Source organism: Gopherus flavomarginatus, chromosome 6 (assembly GCF_025201925.1).
Source record: "Gopherus flavomarginatus isolate rGopFla2 chromosome 6, rGopFla2.mat.asm, whole genome shotgun sequence".
In the NCBI taxonomy this organism is placed as follows: Eukaryota; Metazoa; Chordata; order Testudines; family Testudinidae; genus Gopherus; species Gopherus flavomarginatus.
In genome coordinates, this window is record NC_066622.1 from 91,573,961 (window position 1) to 91,598,411 (window position 24,451).

Consider the following 24,451-nt stretch of genomic DNA (forward strand, 5'->3'; position numbering starts at 1 on the left):
GATTCAATTACAACACAGAATATGAAATGTACAGTACTCACTTTATATTTATTTTTATTATAAATATGTGCACTGTAAAAACACCAAAAGAAATAGTATTTTTCAATTCACCTAATACAAGGACTATAGTGCAATCTCTTTATCGTGAAAATTGAACGTACAAATGTAGAATTATGTACAAGAAATAACTGCATTCAAAAATAAAACAAATGTAAAACTTTAGTGCCTAGAAAGTCCATGCAGTCCTACTTCTCGTACAGCCAATTGCTCAGACAAACAAGTTTTTTTTACATTTGCAGGAGATAATGCTGCCTACTTCTTGTTTACAATGACATCTGAAAGTGAGAATGGGCACTATTATAGCTGCTATCACAAGATATTTACATTCCAGATATGCTAAAGATTCATATGTTCCTTCATGCTTCAACCATCACTCCAGAGAACATGCATCCATGCTGACGACAGGCTCTGTTAGATAATGATCCAAAGCAGTGCAGATAACAATCCAAAGCAGTGCAGAACACCACATGTTCATCATCTGAATCAGATGCCACCAGCAGAAGGTGGATTTTCCTTTTTGGTGGTTCGGGTTCTGTAGTTTCCGCATGAGAGTGTTGCGCTTTAAAGACTTCTGAAAGCAAGCGTCCCTCTCAGATTCTGGAAGGCACTTCAGATTCTTAAACTTTGGGTCAAATGCTCTAGCTCTCTTTAGAAATTTCACATTGGTACTTTTTTGCATTTTGTCAAATCTGCAGTGAAAGTGTTCTTAAAATGAAGATGTGTTGGGTCATCAGCTGAGACTGCTATAACATGAAATATATGGCAGAATGCGGGTAAAACAGAGCTGGAGACATACAATTCTCCCCCCAAAGAGATCAGTCATAAATTTAATTAATGCATTTTTTTTTTAAAGAGTGTCGTCACCATGTCCTCTACAATGGTGACTGAAGAATGAATTGCATACGAATGTTTAGCATATCTGTCACATAAATACCTTGCAATGCCAGCTACAAAAGTGCCATGTGAATGCCTGTTCTCACTTTCACATGACATTGTAAATAAGAAGCAGACAGCATTATCTCTCGCAAATGTAAACAAAACTTATTTGTCTTAGTAATTGGCTGAACAAGAAGCAGGACTGAGTGGACTTATAGGCTCTAAAGTTTTACATTGTTTTGTTTTTGAATACAGTTATGTAACAAAAAAATCTATGTTTGTAAGTTGCACTTTCACGATAGAGATTGCACTACAGTACTTGTACAAGGTGAACTGAAAAATACTATTTCTTCTGTTTATCATTTTTACAGTGCAAATATTGGTAATCAAAAATAATATAAATACACTTTGTATTCTGCGTTGTAATCAAAATAAATACATTTGAAAATGTAGAAAAAACATCGAAAAATATTTAATACATTTCAATCGGTATTCTATTGTTTAACAGTATGATTAAAACTGTGATTGATCAGGATTAATTTTTTTTTAGTTGGTCACATGAGTTAACTGTGATTACTAGACAGCCTTATTCACAATATGTTAGATAAGGCACTCAGATATTCATTCAGTAGGGACTGTACTGAGTACTGCACAAAAGGAGGACTAGAGGGCCTACTAGATTTTTCCCATCTTAAAAAGTCTAACCATTACATTAATAGTTTTTCCATTTAATATTAAAAAGAATTAAGATTTTAAACAGCAGTATTAATGTATATCAAGAGTGCTTGTCACCCACAAATCCCACTAAAGTCAAAGAGAACAGAAAGTACTGTGTACCTTTGAAAATTAGGCCACTTCTATTTATATATATTATAGGGCCTAACTTTAAGCACTCCAATTTGAAAACATCTGTCAAAATATTTGCCAACTATTCCACACTGCACAGCATGCAGTGTGGTGTTCCACCTGCTGATTACTATCATGTATGTTTTCTCATGTCTGTTTAAAAAAGAAATTGATTATATAGCTTGTAAACAATAGTAGATTTTTGCAGCAGTGTGGTGATGAGGTAATACTTGTTCATGTATTTAAGGTCAAGACCCAAGCTGATGTACATGATATGAATTCACTCCTGCATTCTGATTTTCACTTGAAATGAAAATTGTGTTTCACATGGGCATATCCTGAAATACTAGTATCTTAGCAATTTCCTAAAGTTCTACAAGATATTTTAGCCTACAAGAAACACAATTAAGAAAAAATAGCTTACGGTATGATTGGGTCAGTGAATGAAAAGGATTCAAGGTTGTCTTCTTCTAGCAAAGAGTTGATTTTCTTTCCAGTAGCTTTACCAATGGATGTCTTAAGCTTCTTGGCTAGCTTCTTAGGAGTGTTTGTTATAGGTGAAGATTGGTCTGTACAGCAACTATACACTTCAAACTTTACTTGGAAGTCTGGCCCCGCTTCATCACTGAAAACAATTTTTTTGGATAACTTGTGAATTAGAGTACAAAATGAAGGTACAATAATGTATACTGTTCATTAAGGTAAAGAATTCTATTAGTTTGCCAGAACAAATTGTGTGTTAAAATGGAATTAAGGACAAGAGTACGTGCCAGCAATTTAAGAATAGAAATCATTATAGGGATGTTATAATTATCCCATAAACAAACACAAGAAATTCAAAGTGTAGACTAAAATGTGAGAAAGCCAAATGTATTACGGAAATACAGTTAAGGCATCCAAATGAACAACCAACACGATATACTGTACCAGTACATATACCTCAGTAATGAATATATCTCAATCTATTTGAAGCTGAAGTTCAAGTGTGTTTGAGAGTATGACTGTAAGGAATTAAATATATGCATCACAGAAAGTTCTATGTGAAATTAATAAAGATCTTGTTGCAGTGCACAAATGAGTTTGGATATTATCATATTTGGCTGCAAAGGCATGTAAGTTGCTGTGGCTATTAATATTGCTTTACCTAGCGATTTCCCCGATTTTTAGTCATTGCATTAGTAGCAATGGCACTTGAGCAATTAAGTTTTTTTGTGAGGGATTACAAAATGCTTGGGCTTTTCATACAATTTAGTTTTAAACTCCCAATGCTGAAGCTTTAGATTAGATTCACAAGGCATTAAATGGATAACTATTCTGAATGCTAAAAAGTGACATTTCTATTCATTTTCAAATTTCAATTTGAAATTTCAAAATACAGCATCTCTAAGTGATGGTTCCCAAAAGTCTAGATTTGAAGAAAATGAACTGCATGAATAGTAAAAGAGTGTATAATAAAACTAAATAAATATTCTTAACACACTGAAATTGTTTGGTTTAAACTATGCCTTTGGATTAGTTTCTGCAAGGGCCCTGCATTCTCTAATGTGCCTTTGTTATATGCATCAACAACAGCTGAGTGGATTGAAATATTCTCTCAAGTTGTTAGACAGAAACCTGGGCAATTAAGGGGTTGACTTAAGAGGATCTACAAAATATTTTTTAAATAGTTTGTTGCCCTTTCTACTTTTTTATGCTTTATAAAGATATAGATTTTATAAAAATTCTTTAACCTCAGAAACATCAGGAATATCAAAGTAGTCTTCTATGGTTTGCTGCAAGACTTACTACGGGTCTATTGTTAGTTCTCCTACTCTTTAAGGGGCGGACTTAAATCTTTGCCTTAAATATTCATTTGAACAGGTATTAACAAAAAAACAAACGAACATTCTTAAAGTCTGTTTAAAAATCCCTTTCCTTCTCAACTTCTCAGTTTTCAGTCTATCAACTTTTGTTTTAACTAGTTCCTGCATTACCAGAGAGCTTCCAGGGTAGATAAGACTCAAATTTCTAATTAAAAACAACCAGGAAAAAAAACTTAAGTGCCTCACAACCTTTCTTTATACATTAAAAACACACAAAAGGATGCCCAATTTCTTCTCCACCTTTAAATGGGGAATGAACAACTTCCTGTCCAGTTTTCACAATGAGAAGGATGGTGGCTGTGGCACAGGCTCATGAAGGTGCAGTGGACGATCAAGCAGGGAGTGAGTTTGTTTTTCAATACATAGTGTCAATAAGGAGGTGAACTATGGGATCCATAAAAAAAGATATGACAGCAGCCTTATGTGGTGATTGCATCCAACATTATAAGCATTAATGTTTCTTGTTTACATGAAGCTCTGTATACTTTCAGTTTCAATGCATTAATTTAATTTCACACACACACCAGCCCCACTCATTTAAATCACAATAAGACATTTCTGAATATGACACAATGGAAAAGGCATTTAGTGATTCAGCTAAACATAGCATCCCCATAGAGGCGCCCAAATTCCTTGGGTAAAGAGAAGGATTCAACACCCATCCAAGTCACCAGAAGATCTTCCATTTATTTCAGTAGCTGTTGGATCAAGACCTATGTACATATCACCTCATGTCTTTTTTCATAAGAATCACAAAAGTTAACATATTTACTTTGTTCAACAAAAACTGATACTCACAATATGGTTACATTTTCAAAACAGATATCAGTTATTGCTTTATCCACAATAACCATGTCTGTATCAAAAACCTCAGCTCCCATTTTGAATAAGCAAAAAATTGCATAGCGCTGTGATCCTGTGGAAGAACCAAAGAAACGTTTTAGCAGAGATGTTATGTAACATAATGTTAAAGGTTTCCTGTAAATGAAGACACTGAAAGGAGTTTCAAATCAAATTTTACTTGAATCTATGATGCGTTATCAAAGAATTCTTGTAATCATAAATTATACATCCTAGAGTGTTGTGCATTTTGTAGTTGAACCATCAAAGCTGCTGCATCTGTAGAGCAACTTTTCTAGAAAGAAAAAATAATTTCAACCTCTACTCAAGCATTCCTTTCTACAGGCATTTATAATATTTGCTAATAAATTCAGAAACTTTAATAAAAAGTATTTGTGCTCAATAGGATTGATTTAAAAAAACAAAACAAAACCGCTGAACAGCAGAGTGCATACTGTATTATGAACACACTCATGGATTAGAGTATTTTGCCATACTAAACCCCTCTGACCCTATTGAAAAAAATCAAAGTGAAATCAATGCCTGGTGACAGGTGGAACAGATTTAGGGTTAATCTCCATTACATAGCAAAGTACGTGCATTTGTGAAGACTATGAAATAATCCACTCAATGCCAACAGACAGAACTTTTATTTAAATTCTTCTCTGGCAAAGGCATCTCCCACCAAATACTCTTTCAGATTAAGGCAAAAAGATACAAGAAATGTATTCAGAATTTTTTCAGCTATTAGTCAACTTAGTGGTGCCACTTCTCTATTTCTTCCTCTGAAGTTTCAATCTCTCTCTCTCAAAAGCATCTCCAACATCCACCTAACCTACAGTATTAGAGTTTCATTCAGCTCAGATATGCCCAAGCTTCTCCACAGCACCACTTTCTCAGTAGTAGTAATTTAAATGAATAGAAACTGCATAATTCCAACCTATTTTAAACGGCTACCACCACTACCTTTAGGGTAAGGGCTCCTGTGCCATAGTGCAGATAGTATTTAGTTCTGCAAAATTCTCTCAAAAAAATAGGTGAAAAGGAGGGTCTCAATTCCATGTCCAGTTTAAACTTTGATTAACATTACCTGTTTATAACAGTTCAATAAAATCTAACATACTTTCTTTACTGTTGAAGTGATCAGAGCCTTTCCACATTAATGGTATGCGAATATCTAAAGAAGAAAAGGAAAAATTAAGTTATAAACAACAGTGTAGACCTGCAGTCCAAATAAAACACAGAATATTTCTGGTCTGTTTTTCTACCGTTCTATTTCTGGCCATAGTAGGGCCTACTCTTTCTATCCAACAAATAGCGTAACTAATTCAAATTGCTACCACTTAGTGCCAAAAGAAACTTCATAATTTAACTAGTTCAATATGAAGTGTCATTCTCCTTTAGAAATGTTCTTTATCCCAGTATAGTTTATAATCTTATTTAAGAATCTGAAATAACATCTCCAGGTGGCTCCTGGAACATGGCTCTGAGTGATATTTAAGTCAATTTTACAGTGAAGACATGTTAAGTGAAATACTCTTGCTATGTTTGTGCTGGGAACCACTCATTTTGCTATAGGAAAGCCTTAAATATAGAGGAGTTGTCTAACTTGGAGAAGTTTGTGCGGCAAGTGCTTTTTCTTGCCTTGCCCGTGATTGAGCAAATACCACTTGCAATTACATACTGAATTTGGATCACCTTGCCTGACACAAAAATTTTAAAAAAGCTTTTTAGAAGAACTGTTGATTAATCACAGTTAACTCACGCGATTACAAATCAAAACAAATTAATCATAATTTAAAAATTTAATCGTGATTAATCGCAGTTTTAATTGCGCTGGTAAATAATAAATTTCAATTGGTATTCTATTAAATACTTTGGATGTTTCTCGACATTTTCATGTATATTGTATTCAGTGTTGTAACTGAAATCAAAATGGATATTTTTGCTTACAAATATTTGCACTGTAAAAATGATAAACAAAACAAATAGGCTTTCAATTCACCTCATACAAGCACTTTCTTGCAATCTCTTTATCGTGAAAGGGAAACTTAAAAATGTAGATTTTTTTGTTACATATCTGCACTCAAAAACAAAACAATGTAAAACTTCAGAGCCTACAAGTCCACTCAGTCCTACTTCTTGTTCAGCCAATCGCTAAGACAAACAAGTTTGTTTACATTTAAGGGAGATATTGCTGCCCTCTTCTTATTTACAGTGTCACCAGAAAGTGAGAACAGGCATTTGCATGGCACTTTTGTAGCTGGCATTGCAAGGTATTTATGTGACAGATATGCTAAACATTCGTATGGCCCTTCATGCTTCGGCCACCATTCCAGAGGACATGTTTCCATGCTGATGGCGCTCATTAAAAAAAATAACATATTAATTAAATTTCCAGCTGAATGCTTTGGGGGAGAATTGTAAGTCCCCTGCTCTGTTTTACCCGCATTCTGCCATATATTTCCTGTTATAGCAGTCTTGGATGATGACCCAGCACATGTTCATTTTAAGAACACTTTCACCACAGATTACACAAAATGCAAAGAAGGTACCAATGTGAGATTTCTAAAGATCGCTACAGCATTTGACCCAAAGTTTAAGAATCTGAAATGCCTTCAAGAATCTGAGAGGGACGAGATATGGTGCATGCTTTCAGAAGTCTTAAAAGAGCAACACTCCGAAGTGAAAACTGCAGAACCCAAACTACCAAAAAATAAAATCCACCTTCTGCTGGTGGCATCTGACTCACAAAATGAAAATGAACATGCATCGGTCCGCACCGCTTTGGATTGTTATCAAGCAGAACCTGTCATCAGCATGGACCTATGTCTTCTGGAATGGTGGCTGAAGCATGAAGGGACGTGTGAATCTTTAGCGCATTTGGCACATAAATATCTTGTGACGTCATTTACAACAGTGCCCTTAGAACACCTGTTCTCACTTTCAGGTGACATCGTAAACAAGAAGTGGGTAGCATTATCTCCTGCTAATTTAAACAAACTTGTCTGTCTGAGCAATTGGCTGAACAAGAAGTAGGACTGAGAGGACTTGCAGGCTCTAGAATGTAAGTTTTTTTTGTACATAATTCTACATTTGTAAGCTCAACTTTCATGATAAAGAGATTGCACTATCGTCCTTGTATTAGGCAAATTGGTAAATACTATTTCTTTTTGGTTTATTTACAGTGCAAATACTTGTAATCAAAAATAAATATTAAGTGAGCCCTGTACACTTTGTATTCTGTGTTGTAATTGAAATCAGTATATCTGAAAATGTATCAAACATCCAAAAATATTTAAATAAATGGTGTGATTAATCATGATTAATTTTTTTTAATCACTTGACAGCCCTACTTTTTACTTAAAAGAAAAGGCTACCTTTTATTTTATAACCATATTAAAGGGCTATAGGCAGAGCAGCTTAATTCTTCTAAGTCACTTGCTGTCAGTAATTAATAATGGAGTTGGTATTTCTTTAAAACAAACATATTAGTTCATCTACCCTGTTAAGTTCAATTATATCTGACATTGGCAAACAGCAGTGCCTATTGATATTCATAGATTTATTCCTCAAATACATGTCTCATGGAGTTCACTTCATGAAACAAAGTTAGCTCCAGAAGTACAATACACCAACTTTATCAAGAGCATGCAATATATTAGGTGACTTGGGATGGTGAACGGCATTAGTGCAAAGATGGTGGTTTTCATTAAAAATCTTTAACACATTTTTATATAGGAACTTTACTGGTTGTGGAATTGGTCTGTACAGAAAAAAATACACAGATACTTGTTCAGCAAGTTCCATTAGTCAGTTATTCTCAGAGGATTTTTCATCCAAGGTTTCTTGTTGTTTTAATTGTAACAACCTTACTGCTGGTCCAAAGTGTTTGATTTGTTCAGTACCAATGTTACCTAGACCAGCAGCTTTGCCATTCTTGAGCACGCTATTGTGGAGGTTAATTTGGTCATTTTCCATTGTGCCTCAAAATTATAAAATTTCCTGCTCTTCTTGCTACTTAAGCCGCAATTTGGGTTGTCTGTTTGGTGCCCTGCTCTTTTCCAGGAGTTGGTGTACAACCTGGTCTGCAAGAATGTTGTAGTGTTGCTCTGCCTTTCTTGGATCGTTGTTAAGCTTCCAGATGGTAATCCATGCTTTCTTACTGCTATGGATCATATCCATACTTGCAAGAAGATTCTGCCATGACTTCCATTTTTCCTCCATTAGTGCAGAGACCAGTTCTTCACAATTGTAGTCTGTGCACATTTTGGCTACCGGGTTGTGTTTGGCACACCAAAGCCCTTTGACATTTGCTGATATTATTGTTAGTGTTGTCTTGATGAGGACTATTCTGAATGACATTGACGACTGCTTTGATGTTCAGGTACAGTCAGTCGGTTATGCTGACGACTGAGTTGGTCTGCAGGCATAGAAATTCTTTGGTTATATTGCAGTCATAGGCGTTCAGCAGGATTTACAGCTTTAGAGAATCTAGCCACCAGACTAGCTGACATTTGGTCTGACCAAATCAAACACTTTGGACCAGCAACAAAGAACCGGTTACTTAAGTTGTTTAACGTGCTCAGCTACACACAAAGCAATGAGCATGTGTTACGGCACTCCTGAAGCCACAGAAGGATGCAGTGGAGCTGAAGAAATTCAGGCTTATATCACTATTATCACTTCTGCAAACTGTACAAGCATCATATCTCAAGTCATCTATCACCATATGTTGAAAAGCAACTGTCATAAACAGATAAGAAAAGTTAATAGCACAAAAGTACTTTATATCTCTTTGACTGTAAAGGGTTAACAAGTTCAGTAAGCCTGGCTGTCACCTGACCAGAGGACCAATCAGAGAACAGGATACTTTCAAATCTTGAGGGAGGGAAGTTTTTGTGCTGTGCTGTTGGTTTTGGTGGTTGTTCACTCTGGGGGCTTAGAGGGATCAGACGTGCAACCAGGTTTCTCTCCAATCTCTCCAATACAGGCTCTTATAAGTTCAGACTAGTGAGTACTAGGTAGATAAAGCGAGTTAGGCTTATGGTTGTTTTCTTTATTTTCAAATGTGTATTTGGCTGGAAGGAGTTCAAATTTGTATTTTTGCTGAAAGGATTTTAATTTGTACTTGAATACTTAGACACTGGGAACACCCTCCCAGACTACAGCTGAAAGACCCTGTACCTATTCCATTTTAAATTTACAAAGATAATTTTTACTGTTTTCTTTCCTCTTTAATTAAAAGTTTCTTGTTTAAGAACCTGATTGTTTTTTTATTCTGGTGAGACCCCAGGGGACGGGGTCTGGATCCACCAGGGAATTGGTGGGAAGAAAGGAGGGAAGGGGGAGAGAAGGCTAATTTCTTTCTGTGTCAGGATTACTTTCTCTCTCAGGGAGAGTCTGGGAGGTGGAAAGAGAAGGAGGGAGGAAGGTGAATTGTCCTCTCTGTTTTGTGATTCAAGGAGTTTGAATCACAGTGATCTTCCAGGGTAACCCAGGGAGGGGAAGCCTTGGAGAGGCAACGGTGGGGGAAAGGGTTTACTTTCCTTGTGTTAAGATCCAGAGGGACTGGGTCTTGGGGATCCCCAGGCAAGGTTTTGGGGGGACCAGAGTGTACCAGGCACTGGAATTCCTGGTTGGTGGCAGCGCTACGGGTACTAAGCTGGTAATTGAGCTTAGAGGAATTCATGCTGGTACCCCATCTTTTGGACGCTAAGGTTCAGAGTGGGGAATTATACCATGACAGCAACTAATCTCAGAGTAAGGTGGATTCTACCCAGGAAAATCATGCACCGAAAAAGTACTAAACATCAGTCAATACTACAAAGATGGCCTTGAAAAGGATATGATAACAGGCACTGTATTGGTTGTCCTATCAGGAGGATATGACATAATAAATTACTGAAGGCTCCTCTAAAAAATACGACACTTTGTATAACTCATACAATCTCTATTAGAGCATTGATGTTCTTAAACTACACAGGAAGCAGAGCTTATGGAGGCAAAAGAAAATGGCCTACCACAAGCGAGCATACTCTTACCAGTACTTTTCAACATCTAATGAATGATCAACTGTTCCATTTTGGCACAAGTTTTATCTATGCCAACAATCTATGTGTTGCTGCCCCAGCCAAGGATCTGATTCTGATGTAAGTTACATTAATATCGGCACCATCTGGGCTCTCAGTCTATTACACTAAGAACCAGTTGCATGCCAACACAGCCAAAACACAAGTGAGTCTCTTCCATCCTCAGCATCTGAGGCCAATATACAGCACATCATCATCTGGAATGGGGTATCAGTTACTCAACACTGAAATGGAGTGACACTATATGGCACTCTCTCCTTCAAGACACACATGAAGAAGACAAAAGGCAAAGTTAGCCCCTGGAACAACATACTCAGGAAGCTTGCAAATTCAAAATGGGGAACCAACCCAGCAACACTAACAGCCACTGCAATTGCACTTTGCTATTCGACAGCTGAATATGCACATCCACTGTGGGAAAGATCAGCTCACACAAAGAACCTGGACCATGTGCTGAATTAACAGCTACTGCTACATCATATGATGCCTAAAACAAACAGTGAGCAGCCTTTTTGTGCTTGCTAAAACTGCTTCTGTGGCTATTAGGAAAGCAATTACAAGCAAAACAGAATGACTGCAACAGGTTGAAGATACCAGACATCTGCTTCATGGTCACAGCACTTAGATGCCCAAAATCTTGGAAAAGCTTCCTAACTGAAACAGAACCACTTAAAAAGTCACCGACAGCTACACAAGTGGAAATGTGGCTCAAAAAATTACAGGAATCTTTTTTTTTTTTTTTAAACTTGAAAGAACTGAGCACAGAAAATTTCAGCCTTAAAAGACAAAGGTCTGAAAGTTATAAAATATATGGAAATGGAGTTACAAAAGTTTTTGAAACTTTAACCATGGAAAGTCATGAATGACTGCTTTAATGCTCTAAAAAAAACTACGTTGGCTAACAAAAGTACTTTTGCATGCCTCCTTCTACATCATGAAAAATGAAAAATTTACGCCTTAATCAGAAAGAGTCATCAGGATATAGACAGTCAATTACTTGAACAAGTTTAACATGATACTTATAAACCATTTATCAAAAATTTGGATCAATTTTCACACATTTTAATTTCAGTTACAATTAACTGTAAATCCATATGGATTTAAATTAGATACATTCATGTAGTACAATTAATCAGTTTTAAATCCAATGATTCCTTTTGACATTTTATTTATAGATCATTATAAAAACAGACCTTTAAATTACAGTTATGCTTTTTGATCAACATTTAATTTATTGTCTGCTGACAAAGTAATTGGTAAAACAGATAAATTACATAGTTTATTCATGCAAGCGGGATTTAAATGCGTGAAAACAATATAAGAGCAAGAAAAATGATGGATAATGAATGTATTCCCCACTCCATGCGGAGATAAAGCTGCAACCCTTCTGAGTCTATTCTATGTGCCCTAGCATCCAACAAAATGATGACAAGATTCCATTAAGCCTTGGTGACAGAACAGCATATTTCACACACCCCAAAAAGGAAAAGACAAATTTAACTTACTTTTAAACTTTCTCTTCTGTAATAAAAAAAAGTCATTTTAACTTGTTTTTTGGTGTTTATTGCTCATTTTAGCAGTGAATTAAAAAAAAAAGCCCTGTCAATGTCTACCAGATTTTTACAGGCACCATCAGCAACTACACTATGAATCAACCCCAGCCACTGTTAAGGCTACAAGTCAGTCACGGATTCCGTGATTTTATGAGACCTCTCTGACTTCCTGAAAATTTCAATAATTCAGCCCTGCAACACTTGAGCTCCGGCTTCAGGGCTGGATCATTGAAAAATTCAGCCCCATGGCAGTGGTTTCAATAAATCCGTTCATTGCCCATGTCCTGTCTGTGACTTAATAAAAATACCAGTGCCAAAATCATAGCCTTAGTCATGGTATAAGGTCAACAGAGTAGCACACGTTTACACAAAGAGCATGTCTACACTAACCGCTGGATAGTGATCGATCTATCGGGGACCGATTTATTGTGTCTAGTGTAGAAGCGATAAAATCGATCCCTGATCGCTCTGCCATCAACTTGGGAACTCCACTGTGGCGAGAGGCAGAAGCGGAGTCGACAGGGGAGCGGCAGCGGTCAACTCATCACCATCCTCACGGCCAGGTAAATCGACCTAAGCTATACTATTCGCGTAGCTGAAGTTGTGTATCTTAGGTCAAGCCCCCCTCAGTGTAGACCTAGCCTAAGGCTAAAGCTGGCCCAACATGTACACATGCTTGTTTAGGTGCAGAACCTACAGTATAACCTTTTAAAAAATGTATTCAGGAAGTCAACACTTGATTCATCAAGTTGGAAGAATCTCAATTCCCATCATAATTTTGAAAGATACATTTGGAATATAACATTTCAGTTTCCCTGTAGTTTCCTTACTTGTGTCAAATCATGTCAAAAATCAATGGTGCATCTGTAAATTGAAGATAATAATATTTCCCTATCCCACAGAGGAGCTGTGAGAATAAATAAAGGATTGTGAAGCACTTTGAGATGTACTGATGAAGTGCTGAATAAAAGTTAAGTATTATTACAGTAAACGCTCATTAGTAGCAACATATTGGTGCCCCTTTGCTATGTTGCTCCTAAGTGGCTGTTGCCATTATGGGGAGTGTTGACAATTCACAACAGGGAAAGTGTTCCCAGTGGAAATGTTGCTCATAAGCAGTGGTTGCTCTTACAAGGTGTTGCTGCAAACAAATATCTACTGTATTATATTATAAGATCCTACAGATTTCATGATAGCATCATGCAGAAGTTGGGCTATGAGGGATCACAGAAAACATTTTTAAAAGCTCCTAACACAAATCCTATTCACTTTCAAAAGGATTTGGGCACTTTTCAAATCTTTATCTCAAGACTTTAACACATTTATTTTTAAGTAAATTAATATATTTATCTTTCAAACATGTTTAAGCATACAGGCAGATACAAAAGCATTCCATAATATGGAAGTCCTTCAAAGTAGTAGGAAGTTCTTGAGTGGGGTTTTCAAAAGCCCCCAAATTACTAAAGAGCACAGGTTCCACTGAAAGACAATGGCTTATGCTCCTACATCATCTAAGCTTTTTTTTTTTTAAATCCCACCTTGTTTGTATATTTGGCCAAATGAAAAACGCCATCCAATCATATATACTTTGTAATGCTTGAAAACTGCTAATAGATATAATTTATTAGATTTTTCAACATTTACAACAAAATGAAATAGTCACCCAGTTGTGTACCTGATATGGCAACCTTTCCTCTACATGCTGCACGCTCTTTAGTCCGAACATCTGAACACCTGCCAAAAGAAACAGAAGGCTTGGAATAACGTACTTTTACCTCTAAAAGCAAGCTTCTGAACAATATTAGCAGTCTTTAAAACTTCCACACTTGAATAGGTTTAAGATTAAAGTTTGACACATGCTCAGTCCAGATGCTTTTCTTTAAAGAAGAATTTGGCTACCTTTGGATGTAGAGGCGCCCACGCTTAAGTTGTTGGGCTCTGCATATTCTTGAAGGAAGATATTGTAAACTTCCCTAATTTCACAGAGGATTGGATCCTTAAACGGTGTAAACTGGACATTAAAGGATAAGTGAGCAGATCTTTCTTCCCTGCATTTTCCAACTCCAAGAGAATCTAGTTATGCCTATTGCTTCTCCCTTTCCTCCACACACACGAAGAGACTATAATTTACTATAATTTGTTGTATTAAAAGATGGAGAGATAAACATTTCCTCCTCAGGTAACAGAAGTTATTGCCAAGTGTTGCGTTTTCAGGGTGATAATTAATGTGCAGATTACCTGAGGTTATAATAAGGGAAAAACTCTAATCAATACTATCATAGCATTCCTTCTCAGATCTGAACCTTAGAGTTCAGAAAATGAGATACTAGCACCTGAATCCTCTAAGCTTAATTACCAGCTTAGATCTGATAGCCCTGTCACCACCCAAAAATATAGTGTTTTGGGCACTCTGACCTCCCCAACCTTCCCTGGGGACCCCAAGAACCCAGATCCCTTGGGTTCTTAAAACAAGGAGAAATAAACCATTCCTCCGCCTTTCCCCCTCCCAGAATTTCCCTCCCTGGGCTATCCTGAGAGATACTGATCCAACCTTTTAAATCATCACACAGAGAATCTCCCTTCCCTTCCACAAAGAGGCAAACAGATTCAAGGAAAACAGAGAGATTCTCTCTCTCTCCTTCCCGTCTCCCCCCTCTCCCTCGACCCATCCTGGTGAGTAATCCCAATCCCCTGGACTAAAACAAGGGAAACAAAACAAAATCAAGCAAGTTCTCTAAAAAGAAATCTTTTAATAAAAGAAAGGAAAAGTAAAGAATTCTCTCTGTAACTTGAAGATGTAAATATTACAGGGTCCTATAGCTTACAGACACCAGAAAGAGACTTTCCCCCCAGTACCAATACAAATCAAAATATTCCCAGCAACTACACATATAAAAGTTAACCAGCCAGATCCACAGTTGCAAATAAAGAAAAAACAATCAAAAAAATCTAAACCGCCTGTTTTTACATACTATTAGAAAAGAAACTTAGAGAGCCTGTAGTAATGTCTGGTCTCTCTCAGACCCTCCGAGAGAAGAACCCACAACGGACAAAGAACACACACAAAAACTTCTCTCCACCCAAATTTAAAAGTATCTTGTCTTCTGATTGGTCTTCTGGTCAAGTGTCCAGTTCCTTGCTTGTAACTCTTTACAGATAGCGGAGACATTAACCCTTCACAATCTGTTTATGACAAATACACCTTGAAATGAATCTAGAAACAAATTAGGAGCCAATACAATCTCTGAAGCACTGGTGTGGAGCATACCCTGAGACAACCACCACCAAATATGTGGCCAGCTATATTCTGTACTAACTAAAGTTTCCAAGATGTCTTCAAAGGTAGTCCCATGTAAATCATATTGGAATGAACCAATCTGGAGGTAACAAAGAGATATACTTATCTCATAGAACTGGAAGGGACCCCGAAGAGTCAGAGTCCAGCCCCCTGCCACCTTCACTAGCAGGACCAAGTACTGATTTTGCCCCAGATCCCTAAGTGGCCCCCTCAAGAACTGAACTTATAACCCTGGGTTTAGCAGGCCAATGCTCAAACCACTGAACTATCCCTTCCCACTCAAAGGAATGAACAGTAGTGAGCTCCACATCCATTTGCAACCTTTCCTATCTCCTGGCCAAGTTAAGTTAACAGTTCCTAGTCACTACTGATATCTAGGCATCCAGAAGCAGCTAGGACACCAGACTTTAAATCTTAGTAAGAAGAGGTAAGCACACCACTCATTTGAGAGGGCAGAAGTCTCTTCCACAATTACAACCAGTTACCTCCCATAACTCTCAGACACCACCAGTATTATCTGGATTGAATCTCAACCAAATGCCAGACACTAGAACAGATGATCCACTGCATTATGACCATTCAACAAAGCAGAGACAAAATCCAATGCCTGGTCTATACTATATTGGTATATTTATATCACTCAGGTGTGAAAAATCCATTCGCCTGAGCAACACAGTTATGCCGACCTAACCCCCTGTGTAGACAGCGTTATGCCGACGGGAGAGCTTCTACTGACTCTTGCGAAGGTGGATTAACTATACTGATGGCAAATGCTCTCCTGTCGGTGCAGTAATGTCTTCACTAATGCATGACAGCTGCATCAGTGCAGCTGCGCCATTGTAGCTCTTTAAGTGAAGACCTGACCCAAATGTTGTCAGAATACCAATGGCACTGCAACACAAAACTAATGGTTTCAGGTGCCCGCTGAACGGGGATGAGACAGAACTCTGTACAGTCCCTGTCAGAGAGAGCTTTTTGGGTAGACTCAGACTCCAGGACTGGAAGGGACCTCGAGAGGTCATCGAGTCCAGTCCCCTGCCCTCATGGCAGGACTAAATATTGTCTAGACCATCCCTAATAGACATTTATCTAACCTACTCTTAAATATCTCCAGAGATGGAGATTCCACAACTTCCCTAGGCAATCTATTCCAGTGTTTAACTACCCTGACAGTTCGGAACTTTTTCCGAATGTCCAACCTAAATCTCCCTTGCTGCAGTTTAAGCCCATTGCTTCTTGTTCTATCATTGGAGGCTAAGGTGAACAAGTTTTCTCCCTCCTCCTGATGACACCCTTTTAGATACCTGAAAACTGCTATCATGTCCCTTCTCAGTCTTCTCTTTTCCAAACTAAACAAACCCAATTCCTTCAGCCTTCCTTCATAGGTCATGTTCTCAAGACCTTTAATCATTCTTGTTGCTCTTCTCTGGACCCTCTCTAATTTCTCCACATTTGCTTGAAATGCGGTGCCCAGAACTGGACACAATACTCCAGTTGAGGCCTGACCAGCGCAGAGTAAAGCGGAAGAATGACTTCTCTTGTCTTGTTTACAACACACCTGTTAATGCATCCCAGAATCACGTTTGCTTTTTAGCAACAGTATCACACTGTTGACTCATATTAAGCTTGTGGTCCACTATGACCCCTAGATCTCTTTCTGCCATACTCCTTCCTAGACAGTCTCTTCCCATTCTGTATGTGTGAAACTGATTGTTCCTTCCTAAGTGGAGCACTTTGCATTTATCTTTATTGAACTTCATCCTGTTTACCTCAGACCATTTCTCCAATTTGTCCAGATCATTTTGAATTTTGACCCCGTCCTCCAAAGCAGTTGCAATCCCTCCCAGTTTGGTATCGTCCGCAAACTTAATAAGCGTACTTTCTATGTCAACATCTAAATCGTTGATGAAGATATTGAACAAAACCGGTCCCAAAACAGATCCCTGCGGAACCCCACTTGTTATACCTTTCCAGCAGGATTGGGAGCCATTAACAACTACTCTCTGAGTACGGTTATCCAGCCAGTTATGCACCCACCTTATAGTAGCCCCATCTAAATTGTACTTTCCTAGCTTATCTATAAGAATATCATGCGAGACCGTATTAAATGCCTTACTAAAGTCTAGGTATATCACATCCACTGCTTCTCCCTTATCCACAAGGCTTGTTATCCTATCAAAGAACGCTATCAGATTAGTTTGACACGATTTGTTCTTTACAAATCCATGCTGGCTATTCCCTATCACCTTACCACCTTCCAAGTGTTTGCAGATGATTTCTTTAATTACCTGCTCCATTATCTTCCCTGGCACAGAAGTTAAAACTAACTGGTCTGTAGTTTCCTGGGTTGTTTTTATTTCCCTTTTTATAGATGGGCACTATATTTGCCCCCTTCCAGTCTTCTGGAATCTCCAGAGCAGCCATCCAGTACTGTTCTCTAACCAGTACTGTTCTCTAAACCACGGAGTCAAAAAAACAAGCAGACACAAATGTATCTCCAAGAATCTATGCTTTGATTTGCAAATGTATCACCACTACCAAGGTGGATTGGCTTAAATCACCTAATGGAAAGAATCAAGTTAAATAATGTATTTTAATCAGCTTTTCCATTTGTATGTCTGTTATTGTCTAAAGAATGGTGCACTCTCATTGGTTGATATAGCCATTATGAGACGTTGATCTACAAGTAAATAAAGCCTTTACACTAGATTTGTACATCTTTTTGCTACCTAGGAGGATACACTATAACTATACACATTTATTTAAGCAATTATATAGTTTAATATTTTCAGATTCTCATTACTTGTACATTTCAGTATGTCAGAAAATGGTGAACAATATACTGATTATTTACTAAATAATTAATGTTTTGCTCAAGATTTGTGTTAAGCTGCATTAGGATAGTAACTTGAATTTAATTAGACATAATAAAAATACATTTTATATGCTGTTTTGTAAATAACACAATCAAGTGTTTTGGATCCATAAACTTCTCTTATCAAACCAGGTTTCACATTTACAACTAAATGATTTATTAAATTGTAGGATTAACTATAGGCATCTAATTTAACTGATTATTTCAGGTCAGTTGGGGAAAACGTTTAAATATTCCTAAAAGGAAGTGATCGAAGCTTAAATTCCTACTTGCCTAAGTCTCTTAAGTTAGACTGACCTACTGTGCCATATTTATAAAGCTTGACCTCAAAATCTAGAATTGGGGGGGGAAAATCTTTTTCTTCAGATAGAAAAGCAGCCTTTAACTCAAAGTTTTTGATAGAGGCTCATGGAGATAGCCTATTTTAAGAGATTGTAATAAGTTTAGACCTTACAATATTTTGTATTAAATTCAATTTCATTTAAACAGGTTTCTTTAAAAAAACTATTTAAATATCAAAAACATCCGATTTAAATACAAAAGTCCAGTTTATTTAATTTCGTTAAAATCATCGGTTTTTAGCCACCCTAACCACTACCTTGTGGCCAATGGTATCAAAAGCCTACAGATCTAAGAGTCAGCATAAATACTTGGTCTTTCTGCTTTTGGTGATGGAGAAAGAAAAGAATGTCATAAATCTTTAACTTCTTATGAAAAAGCAACATTACTGATAAAAGTTTGATGATGCCATAAAATATACTGTGGTTATGTGCATATGCAATAATTTTAAAAATTAGCTTTAATCATCAGGGTTAATCTGGCCACAAAATAAAATTCTCTAGCTTTCTCCCCAAAAAACAACACTTTCCGATGCAAAATGTTAGAAGTTTGTTGCTATGGACACAGTTCATTGGGACTAAGCCCATAGTTGCTTGAAGAGATTCTGCACTGAATTGCTACATAATACTTCATTAAAATGATAATCTGAAAGAAATGATAGCTCTGTATCACTATTCTCAATATTACATACAACATTATACAGGTTAGCTGGTTATGCTTTAACTCATCCAGCAGTTATAGTTCAGGCATATTTTCAACCAAGCATTTGTCTTTATGTTTGTGAAGAATTGTGTATTTTGATTCCTATGATGTAGTTAACTAAAATGGCCAGCAGAGGGTACCAATTAACCATTAAAGTACATTTAGAATAGAGGTTCTCACACTGGGGGTTAGGATCCCTCAGGGGGTTGCGAAGTTATTACATGGGGGCTCATGAGCTGTCAGCCTCCACCCCAAACCATGCTTTGCCTCTAGCATTTATAATGGTGTTAAATAATTTATAAGAGGGGGTCGCACTCAGAGGCTTGCTGTGTGAAAGGAGTCACCAGTACAAAAGTTTGAGAACTGCTGATTTAGAAAAAGTAAAAGATTGAAAACTAGAAATAAAGGTATGCTGGTTTGGAGACATCCCCATAAGTAAAGCTCTACTTAGCTTGCAGTATTGAGGATTCCACAATATTAGTCTTTCACTGTGTGTAGAGCTGACAGTGGGAGACCCAGCCACCCCGGGACGGAGAGCAGGAGCCCCTGCCGTCAGCCCCAGGCTCTCACTCTCAGCCCCAGGTGGCCAACAGCAGAAAAGTAATAAGGTCCATTATAAATTTTCTGAAGTTTTCCATGGTTTGTCCACAACTCAGCTGCAATTTTTTGACAAATCATCCTGCAATTCAAGTAGGGGCTTACCCATAAGGTCTTCCATGCTTTGTTCCTTCACACACCTAACCTGATATCGCTGCACACGTACTATGTAAACTTCTCTTGTACAAAACATGCTCATCAGGGTATCCCACACTTACATCTTGAACACTAATGGATAATGCCCATAATATGTTTTAGTAGAGAACAAATTATCTCAATTTACATTTTCTAAAATACCAAATCCAGTATCTTGAAATGAGGTTATGAAATGCAGATTTAATGCTCCAGTACAGTGCAAAGATCAAGTTGCTGTAGGTTTTTGTTTTGGATTTTGTCTGTGGGGAGGGGAGAAGAGGACAAGCCAGTACTAGATTCAATTTTCTGGCTAAGCCTCCTGATACAACACTAACAATTACCTAAACCGTTTTATTTTATTTTTTTAAATCACAACCTAGAGCTTGCTATTGAATTCTCAATTTGTAATGAAACACTTGAGATTGTTACTCACCCTCCTCCTGTTCTGTACCTGACTGGTTCTTCTTTTTGTTTCTGTAGTTCTGTCTTGTAGGCAAGTACGCGAGCATTGCAAACCATCAGGTTTTTAACTGCATGCAGCACTTGGTCTTTTTGGGTGCTCACTGCAAGCAGTTTACAAATTCCCTCTCGCATGCGGATTTCAAAGTCAATCTTTTCTTGAATGCTGCATTCCTAGATATCAAGATACGTACAAGATTGTCAAGAAACCAAACATTGTAGAACTACAATAAAATCCAATAACAGTACAGAAATTCAGAGTGGTAGCCACGTTAGTCTGTGTCAGCAAAAAAAATAAAATAAAAATAAAAAAAACATGAAAGCTTACGCCCAAATAAATGTGTTAGTCTCTAAGATGCCACAAGTACTCCTCACTGTTAGTACAGAAATTGTATTAAGTATTTTTTAGAAGAACTAAGTATTTACTATATTATCGAAAGTGTGTGGTACCCTAGGTCTTTAATCACTACATTGTCAGTAAGACTAGTTCAGTATTTGAAATGAGTACACTTTTTAATATATAAAAAAGAATACTGGAATGAACTGGTGCATACTGGATTATGCATTCAACCAGAAGATTAGGGTGAGCTCTAATTCAGGTACTGACATTGACTCACTGTATGAGCTAAAGTTATTTAACATATATGCTTTAGTCATCCCATTTGTAAAATAATGATGTTTCTCTACAGCATGTAGGTCAGAGGTGGGCAAACTACTGCCCACAGGACAGACCTGCCAAGCCCCTGAGCTCCTGGCCCAGAAGGCTAGCCCTGGGCCCCTCCCCTGCTGTTCTCCTTTCCCCGCAGCCACCGGACCGAGGGGTTGGATAACGGACAGGTGGCCCCAGGGAGCAGTCAGGGACAGGGAGCAGTTGGATGGGACAGACATTCTGTGGGCAGCGGTCAGGGGATAGGAACAGGGGGTGGCTGGATAGGGCAGAGGTTCGGGGGGGGCATGGGATGGGGAACTGGGGGGTTAGATAGCGGGTGGGCGGTTAGGGACGGGAGTCCCGAGAGGGGGCAGTAAGGGGACAAGGAGCAGGGGGGGTTGGATGGGTGGAGGGCTCTGACGCAGGCAGTCAGGGGGCAGGCTGTTTGTGGAGGCACAGCCTTCCCTACCCAGCCCTCCATACAGTTTGGCATCCTGATGTGGCCCTAGGGAAAAAAGTTTGCCCACCCTTGATATAGGTGTTGTGAGGTCTAATTAAACAAACGCTTACAGAGTATAAAACTTTTAAAACATTCCACTTAAAAAATGTTTTTCAGTGGAGCACCTGTGTATTAACGGGAACACAGTACAGCTAAAAGAGATGGGAAAGATTTGAAATTAACTAAAATATATTTTTCCTCTTTCTTTGGTCATCTTGAAGGGGATATAATTAATAGTGACATCTACTTTTTGGTAAATGTAGCTAAAGAGTTCAAATACACCTGAATATGTAAAAAGGTAGACTGCAGGATGCTACTGTCCTTTGTTTAAATAAGTTCACTTTAATATCATTAAATATGAATTTAATGATATTAAAGTGAACTAAAAATCAGACTTCTATTAACTTGTAATAGTTACAAGATTAACCTACAAAAAAGTGCATTCTCTCTGACAGATGAATTAATATTTATAAAGCACTTCTCCTCCAGAAGGAAGCTACATATATATTATAAAATATTATCTTACCTACCACTGAAATACAGCATGAAATAAATTACTTTGCTATTTTGGGAGGCGGGGAAACATTTTCTGTGCATTATACTTAAGATCTTATGAGAAATATGAATTTTAGTTAACTTTCCATATTACCTTCCAAAAAATTGAAAATCTGCAAGGGTTACTTGCACAATACTTTCTTGGTTTGCAAATTAAAATCTGTCAACTATTCATATTAATATAGAGGAGAATTAATGTTAAAGGAAGCCAGGTCTCACAGCTAGCACCATGTTGGGGAGCAAGGAAACAGGAGGGTGTATAACACACAGCAGATTGCCATTGGCAGTTGGCCCCCTCAGCCAGTCCTCTCATTAAATGGCCTAGCACTAGCACTAGTCAGAAGATGGCTGTTTGTAAAAGACAGCACTGATCAAAATCAGGTCTCTTTCTTCACTCCAACTGCTACAGACCATCACAATTACTTTTTCTCTCGGTTACTGGTTGTATAGGCTATGAATTTGCTATCGTAGTGAAGGAGGTTGTATCGTGCATCAGGTTAGAGCAGTGATACTCAGATTGAGGCTTGTGAGCTGCAAGCAGCTCTTTAATGTGTCTCCTGCAGCTCTTTGCAGCACATGATATTGAAACTGATTTAATTATTATCCAGTCAGGATGTTTTTACTATCCTATTAACCAATTGTCGTTGATAAAATAATAATACTTGGTCGGCCATTTTTCTGTGAGGAAATTATATATGTGTGTTTCCTATAATTGCCAGCTTCAGTGCAACTGTAGAACTGGCAAAGTGCAAGCACTCACCAGTTTTGTCAGAGTAGCCCTAGATGACAGGATGACTAAAGAGAGGCAACTAATTGATTAGAGAGTGATTTAGTGGCCTAATTTGAGAGTCACTTGGGTTCCTTGTATTCACAAAGGATTGCTTGATCTTTTCTAAATCTTACCGAGCTTCCCTCTGAAAGTAATAGCAGGCCATTGAGAGGACTGGCAGACCATCATTTAATCAAAGGCTGAGTTTACCAGTACTTCAGTCTTTTTATGCCAACAAGTTTCCCCAATTATTAATTTCACCAATTCAATTCTGTCACTGGTAGCAATAGCATGGGCATGGATCCAGAGAGGCACAGCCATTTTAAGCACTCTATTCTAAAGGATTGTCTATAGGGGGAAATAACCCACAATGGGTAATCTGCAATAGCTTCCCTGTGGACACTTATTTCACACTAAGAGTGTTTGTGTGAGGTTTAGCTTAATCTACTTTACAAGTGAATTAAACTAAAGTGTACACAGGCATTTAGTGCACAAATATCCATGTGGGAAGCTATTACAGCGTAACTACTGTACTTCAAATTCACACCCTCGCCTACTTCACAATAAGGAATCCACAGATCCAGACTAACACTGCTACCCCTCTGATACTTCACAATAGCGTCTCCCTATAGACAAGACCTAACTCTTCTCAAAACAGGTTTCCCTTTGCAGGTTACACTTAAGATGCCACAAGTTCCCAGGGCCCTATTCCCGTTAGTGGTTTCTTAGCATTCCTACTTTTGGTGCAAAATTCTAGAAAGTTTCCCAGTGTCGACAGGGCCATGGAGTCTCACCAAAACAAAAGCAGCTATGGATTATAACATAGAAATTGACTATATTTATAAAGAATGCCCAAGTCACTCTTAGCTACAGATCTGCTATCACAACATTCTTGGAGCATTTTAGGGCTAAAGCAATGGGCTTTTTTCGCCTCCATTGTGAGAAAGACTTTTAAATGTTACATTTAGAATCATTCCTGGGGGAAAAAAAAAAAAAACAAAACCATAGAAATCAGTTGGAATGGAGAAATTAATTTACTAAGCTTTTAGTGGACAAAAAAGCATCTATGCCACAATAGCTAACATATATCGTATACTGTAAATAGATGGGTTCTCGGTATTTCAACTTTTAGTCTAAGCCAGAGTACCAGTGCTGTTTACATCAGTAAATCGTTTATTAACAATTCATATGTTCCACAGTTTAGAAGCAAATAATTTTCAGAAATGCATGCAATGGCTTTGCATACAGTTGAGTATCTCTGCTAAAGAATTTTGCAATAAGATAATAAAATATGTTTAATCTAGATGACAGCACTGCAATAATTTCTTTCCGACAACTAGTTTCTTGCTGTGAAGCTTTTGTACTGAAGTGCTAAATGTTTTTATCATTACAAAATGAATTACCATGTTCTGATTACCCTTTTGCTTCCTCCATGCACAGAATCT

At 37.7% G+C, this 24,451-nt stretch overlaps 1 protein-coding gene across 1 annotated transcript in view; it reads right to left on the bottom strand.

Moving 5' to 3' along the window:
• Positions 1 to 24,451, bottom strand: part of RTKN2 (rhotekin 2) — a 65,837-nt gene that overhangs the window by 34,978 nt on the left and 6,408 nt on the right. Inside the window, exons 2-6 of the mRNA XM_050958320.1 lie at positions 20,509 to 20,708; positions 13,805 to 13,863; positions 5,608 to 5,661; positions 4,443 to 4,560; positions 2,207 to 2,407 (exon numbers count right to left, since the gene is read on the bottom strand). Of these exons, the coding sequence (XP_050814277.1) occupies positions 2,207 to 2,407; positions 4,443 to 4,560; positions 5,608 to 5,661; positions 13,805 to 13,863; positions 20,509 to 20,708 (632 nt within the window). The remainder of the gene's footprint in view (positions 1 to 2,206; positions 2,408 to 4,442; positions 4,561 to 5,607; positions 5,662 to 13,804; positions 13,864 to 20,508; positions 20,709 to 24,451) is intronic.